Here is a 6,317-nt window from a genome sequence, read left to right on the forward strand (position 1 = left end):
ATATGGCCCAGCCCTAGTGTGAAAGTTATGAGCACCAAAAGATATAGCCGGCATCAGCAGAGAGAGCAGAACAGTTTAAAGTTTGAACAGTCGGATAAAAGCTGGTTAACCAGCAACACGGAGCAACTAGAATCACTGCATGTCTGTGTGAAACCTCACGGCGGACACGTGCGGGTTATATTCCTGAGCCTGACCGCTGAGTGTGCACACACCCCGCTGATCGCTGGTGGACGTCACGCCACAAAGTAAAACAACGCAGCGGCACGTTTGCGTGATGTGTCGCCCTGTTACCGTGACGATAATGTTACCCGCCTGAGTCTGTAGCTCTTCCTGTTTAATGTTTGTCCCTCTGCGCCGCAGGCAGCACATGAGGAACTGCACTCTGAGCGGGAACCAGCTCTTCCAGGACATCCTGTCCTACGACCTGTCGCTGATCGGCTGCTCCGACGGCAGCTCGGACGAGGACGTGTGCGCCGCCACAGGTGCGGTGGGTGCGAAGCCTCGGTCTGGTGGTCGGCAGGTGTGTCACGTGGAAGCTCAGGTGTTTGTGTTTGTTTGCAGAGAAGTACATGAAGAGGCTGTTCGGCTCTAACAAGGACCGCATGGGCGTCGACCAGAAGGCCGTCCTCCTCGTCAGCAAAGTCAACGAAAGCAAGCGCCACGGTAGGTCAGCGTTCCCGTAACGTTCCGCCCACTGCTCCAGCCGCTTCCGTGCTTCTCACCTGTCCCCTCCATCTTCAGTCCCGCCCTACACCACCTACAAGGATGCGAGGAGGTGGAGGCCGAAGCCATCGACGCAAAGTGACCTCAGTCCTGAGGACGACGGCAGCGGCGACGAGGGGATGGCGGCCGGTCACGTGACACCTGGCAGAGGTTAGTGAACGGGGAGGATTTCGTCGTTTCCTCCGTGGCAGGTCTGAGTGAGCTCACGTGTGTCTGTGTGCATGCAGACAGCGGCGCTCACGCCGTCCTCTCTGCTCTGGACGCGTGCGTCACCTCGGAGGACAAACGCTACTTCATCAGTGAGACGGACGACATCGCCAACCTGGAGGCCAGCGTCCTGGAGAGCCCCCGAGACACTCAGCTGTGGATCAAGCTCGCCTTCAAATACCTCAGTCAGAGCGAGACGTAAGTCCCCGCCTACCTCAAGGTCTGTGCTGCGGAGCTCCACCCCCTTTAACCTTGAATCTGTCCCCTGCAGCTCTGCGGCAGAGTGTTTGGAAGCCGCCCTGAACACGCTGTCACGCGCTTTGGAGAGCAACTGCGATAATCCCGAGGTGTGGAGCCATTACCTGTCCTTGTTCTCCAGGCGGGGCAGCCGGGAGGAGGTGCAGGAGATGTGCGAGATGGCGGTGGAGCACGCCCCTGACTACAGAGTGTGGTGGAATGTAAGTGAGCGTGGTTTGCTCGCAGGAGCCGCTAGCTCACCGTACAGCGGGCTAACGGTGGCGCGTTGGTGGTTTTAGCGTTGTTTATCAGGTAAATGTCATAATGACCTCTGACCTCTGCTGCTCAGTACCTGAACCTGGAGAGCTCATTTGAAGGGAAAGACTACGTGTGCGAGCGTCTGCTGCAGTTCCTCCTCGCCGAGGCGTCGTCTGGAGTCACAGAGATGCTGTCCTTCGAGCTGATGGAGGCGCTGCTCTACAGAGTCCAGCTGAGCCTGTTCACAGGCCGGCTGGAGAGCGCGCTCGCCGTCCTGCAGGTGAGCCGCGACCTCGGGCACCTGCCTCACGCTGTGCACCACAAACGTAACGTCAGAGTGGGACGAACATTTTTCACAGAGTTTAAAGAATCGGGTTCCTAAAAAACAAACAACAAACACAGCTGTTTACGTCAGTGTGCAGCCATGTTGGGGGCCACATGACTGGCTGTCACCTGTATTCCAGAGGGCGGGACTAATGTGACGTGACATCTGGATTTCTCCTCTCAGAACGCTCTGAAGTCACCTCAGGACCGGAGCATCGCCGACCACCTGATGGCCGCCGACCGGGCGCTGCTCTGGCTCTCCTACATCCACCTGACGGAGTTCGACCGACTGCCGGCGTGCCTGTATGACCCCGCGGAGTCCGGCCCGTCCCGTGTAGTCAGCAGGGAGCCGTTCCTGCTGCCATGGAGGACGCCGCAGGACATCAGCACGCCTGCCGACATCCTCATCGCTCTCTTCCAAGGTATGGCATTGCGACCCAGCAGACACGCGAGGTTCTTGTCTCCCTAAGCTTAACTGGTTTCCACTTCCTGTGTGACTGTTTCCTCTCAGATGGCGTCCGTCAGTGCAGCGACGACCACGCATCTGACAGCGAGAGGACGCTGGCCTGCCTTCCTCTGCACACCAACCTCATCTTCCTCTACAAGTTGCTACAAAGGTGAGCTCGCTGCTGACATCACACTGTGAGGAAGCGGGATGAACATTCGAGTAATCAGAGCCCCGCCCACCTCAGACCGCTCTGACTCTGTGATTGGTCGGTTGACCTCGTCACGCTCGCCACACGGTTAGTGAGCCGCACCGTACCTGCCCAGAGGAGCAGGTGTGGTGACGCAAGGTCACCTGTGAGGTCAGTGCAGAGTGCGCCATGTTTGTTCTCTCGTGTGATGTCATCGTGTCAGGTTTGTGAACAGCTGTGAAGTCAAAGGTCAAATCTGTTTGTGCTCGGTGACATCGTGGTCTATGAAGCGCCTCGCTGTGTGTGTGCGCAGGTACAGCGAGGGCGTCGCGCTGTGCGAGTCGCTGCTCGAGTTCTGTCCCGAGTCGTGCGTTCTGCGAGACGCTGTGGCCGACCTCCACCTGCACGGCGGGAGCGGCGACCGGGCGGTCAGCATGTGGCTCCACGCTCTGGCCGAATGCCCCCACAACGCCGAGGTCTTCTACCACTGCTGCAAGTTCCTCATGGCTCAGGTGAGCTCGACCGTGAGTCTGTGAATAAAGTTTAAGCTCCGCCTCTCGACGCTAAGAACAGTCTCTGTGTCCACAGGAGGAGGCGGGCGCCATCACGCCGCTGTTCAGAGGCTTCGTGCTGTCGCTTTGCGAGGACGAGCAGAGTCCGAGGACGCCCGTAGATGTGCTGCGGTACGTCCCGACGCCTCCGTCTTCCCAGCTGTAGTCCGCACGGACAGCTGACGGCGCTCTGTTCTTCCTCCCTCAGGCACATCCTGGGCTTCTCCTCTTCCTCCGAGCTGCTGGGAGGTCCCGTCATCAAGAAGGAGCTGCAGGAGCGGCTGAGCCAGCAGATGAGCTTCCTCCACCTCATTCACTGGTTGGTGTTTAAGGTTTCATAAATGGCGTCCTGCGGTGATGATGAAAGCGGGCGCAGTAGGGTTAACGTGCTCGCTGTCGTTGTAGTCGGTGGCAGTGGCTGCACGGCTCGGTGGAGGACGCGGCGGAGGCGTTTGAGCGCGCACTGGGGGCGGTCACCCAGCTGGAGGAGCTTCACAGGCTGTGGATGGAGTGAGTTCACCTGCCACAGGTACTTCCTCCTCGACCGCACGCGCCCACTGCTCACAGTTTCCCTCTCTCTGCAGTTACCTGACGTTCAGCTGCAGCCCGCAGGCCCGCGCCGCCACCGCCGCCTCACAGTCCAGGACGTTCTCAGACCTGGTCCAGCGCTGCCTCAGCACCACCCCCTCAAGACTCGAGCTCCCCTTCAACGCCGCAGAGTTCTGGAGCTGCTACCGCTTCCACAACAAGGTCAGAGGTCGAGTCTGCTGCCACACGCCATCTTCACCTGCGTGATGTCACGACTCTGTGCCGTCGTCACACAGATGTGAGCGCTCGCTGCCTTGCTCAGCGGCAGGTCTGTAGTTGTAGTCTGCTGATGTCATGTCTCCCTCTGCAGGTGGTCGCGCTTTACCTGAGCTGCCTGCCGCCATCCCAGCATGCACTGGTTCTGGAGAGACTGTGCTACACTATGCCCAATAACACTGAGCTGGGCCTCAGGTACACACTTGGAGGAGGACTGGGTGGAGCTTAATGCCACTTGTCAGTGATTTGACTCCAGTAATGAGATGGAAAATACATCTACTTCCTGTTTGTCGTTGGATTTAAATCATCCGACCGCAGGGACAGTTTAGCTCTGCCCACATCAGCGATGTCACTGCTGTGTGTCTGCTCAGGTTGTTGCACCAGGAGTGGCTGGATGGGAACGTGGAGCACCTGAAGTTCCAGGCCCGGATGCTGAGCGGTAACACCCCCAAGTGTCTGAGCAGCTGGAAAATGTGAGTGCGTGTCGACAGTCCCGCCAGATCAGTGATCAATGATTACTGCGTCCTGATTGTGTGTGTGTGTGCGTATGTTCATAGAGCAATTGCTGTGGAGGAGGAGCTAAAGGAGCGAGCTGAGGTGAGTCTGAGACTGAATCAAATCAAGAAAAGAGGGTGGAGTCTAGCTGAGCACTCAGTGGTGTTTGTCTCCGCCCCCTTGTTGTGTTTCAGGTGCGTCACATGTTCCAGCAGGCCCTGCAGAACCTCCCACTGAGCGCAGCCCTGTGGAAACATGTAATATACACACACACAGATAATGACATCACATTAGACAAGCTGTGATTGGACAGCTGCTCTCAGATCTGAAGGGGGGGGTCCTAAAAACTTGGACTGGGAAAAGAAATGCTGGAATCTGATTGGTCAGAGTGTGTGGCCCTGTAGTAGATCTGAGATCAGCTGTTCAGATAGAGCGTCGGCCCATGCTGATTGGCTTGTACTGCCTCGTATTCTATGACCATGTGACTATAAACAGTTTGACTCACCTGTATACAGCATGTTCACCTGCCCTCCGTCCCCGTCCCCCTCCCGCATGCCCCCAACCTTTGTTTACCCCTCCCCAACCTCTGTTTACCCCTCCCTTTGTCCCCCCCACACCCTTGTAGCGTCTGCTGCTGGAGGCAGCGGACGGCGGGGCCTCGGAGCGCCTTCGGCGGCTGTGGGACTGCTGTCAGCGGGCGGGGGTGAGCGTGAGCGGGGGCGTCGGCCCATCGCTCGGCGAGGACGGCTGATCAGACTGATCAATAATAGATCAATAATGAGAGGCTGTAGGTGACTGAGTGAGAGCAGACGAGGTAAGCCAGACGTCCCCCTCCCCGGCCGCTGAAGCCACGCCCCCTCCGGGAGCGCGTCGGTGTGAGTGTAAGTATCGAGAGCTGAGTGCCGCCCTCACTCTTCATCACCTTTCTTTAGTTCCTCACTTTTCAGTTGGAGTCATTTCCCTCCCTTTTATATCTCATTTACCCGGCGGGGGGAGGGGGGTGCTGAGGGTGTGTTTGGCGCCTGTGTGTGTGTGTCAAGAGGACGCCGCCGTCGCCTGTCTGTGGACTCTTTAGTTAAACAAACTGAGTGTTACTGAGGCGACGCGGCGAGAAAGGGAGCGGATGCAGAGACTGGACCGACCACCGCCGCTGTTGGCCACGCCCCTCTGAGACTCATGTGCAATGTGCTTTTGTTTTGTCAATCAGCTGATTAAAGAGTATTAGCAGCAGAGGAGATGCGCGTCCTGCCACTGATGTTTTTTACATTCACCTGTTATTAAATTATTTTCTAAAATAAGAGGGTGTGTGCCTCTTCACTGCCTCCGTGTCACTTCCTCCAGCAGCGGCTTCCTGTCACAACCAGGAAGTGACACATTCACATCAGTCGTATTTGACGTGATTCTCTGGCTGTGTCCCAATTAAGAGACCGCACGCTTGAAGTACGCATTTTAAGTGCGGTTACGTCACCGCCACGCGACGACGGCTGTCCCAATTCGAAGTGTGCTTCAAACGCATACTCCAAATGCGCCGTCGATTTCCCCAAATATCAAGCGTGGTCCGGTGCACGCTTCGCGGTCCCATATATCCCACAATTCATAGCGCGGCGGTGGATGTGGATAATTTTGCCGCAAAATACAGCAGAAGGGAGCGGCTGAAGAGGTTGTTTTTTTTTTCCAAACTTTATTGAAATTATAAAGCGAACAGTCAGTCATTCCAGTTCAGTTTGTACAGTAGACATACAAGGCAAATAAGAGTAACAATATACAGCACAATGAAATAAGAAGGATAAATAAATAAAGGATAAAAAATAAAAAAGGGGGGATGTGACAGACTTCATAACAACTTTGTACTTGAAAGTTGTGACAGCTCATTCGTTAAACATTTCTGAATGAATGTCAATCAATGATAAACTTTTTTTATTGGAAGTTAATTTAAGAGAGTTTAAGTAATATTCAATTTCAATCAGAAACAAATTAAATGATGGGGTTGAGTTTTGAAATTTACATTTATATATGTGGAATTTCCCTAATAAGATGGAGCGGCCGAAGAGTGAACTGTCAAAGTACTGAATATGACGTCACT

The 6,317-nt window shown here is 55.5% G+C and overlaps 1 protein-coding gene across 1 annotated transcript; it reads left to right on the forward strand.

Moving 5' to 3' along the window:
* Positions 1-360: 360 nt before the first annotated feature.
* LOC102290321 (zinc finger C3H1 domain-containing protein) lies at positions 361-5,532 on the forward strand (the record flags this gene model as incomplete). The annotated part of the gene is given in 18 exon segments (XM_005953262.3): positions 361-482; positions 562-663; positions 742-873; positions 951-1,128; positions 1,202-1,388; positions 1,517-1,705; positions 1,934-2,171; positions 2,261-2,366; positions 2,698-2,896; positions 2,973-3,067; positions 3,144-3,254; positions 3,341-3,445; positions 3,520-3,685; positions 3,834-3,934; positions 4,111-4,212; positions 4,297-4,336; positions 4,429-4,491; positions 4,860-5,532. Coding segments are annotated over 18 exon segments (2,362 nt in total), but the record flags the coding sequence as incomplete, so codon positions are not given.
* Positions 5,533-6,317: the final 785 nt, after the last annotated feature.

Source organism: Haplochromis burtoni, unplaced genomic scaffold (assembly GCF_018398535.1).
Source record: "Haplochromis burtoni strain Fernald_Lab_line unplaced genomic scaffold, NCSU_Asbu1 Contig_3464, whole genome shotgun sequence".
Lineage (NCBI taxonomy): Eukaryota > Metazoa > Chordata > Actinopteri > Cichliformes > Cichlidae > Haplochromis > Haplochromis burtoni.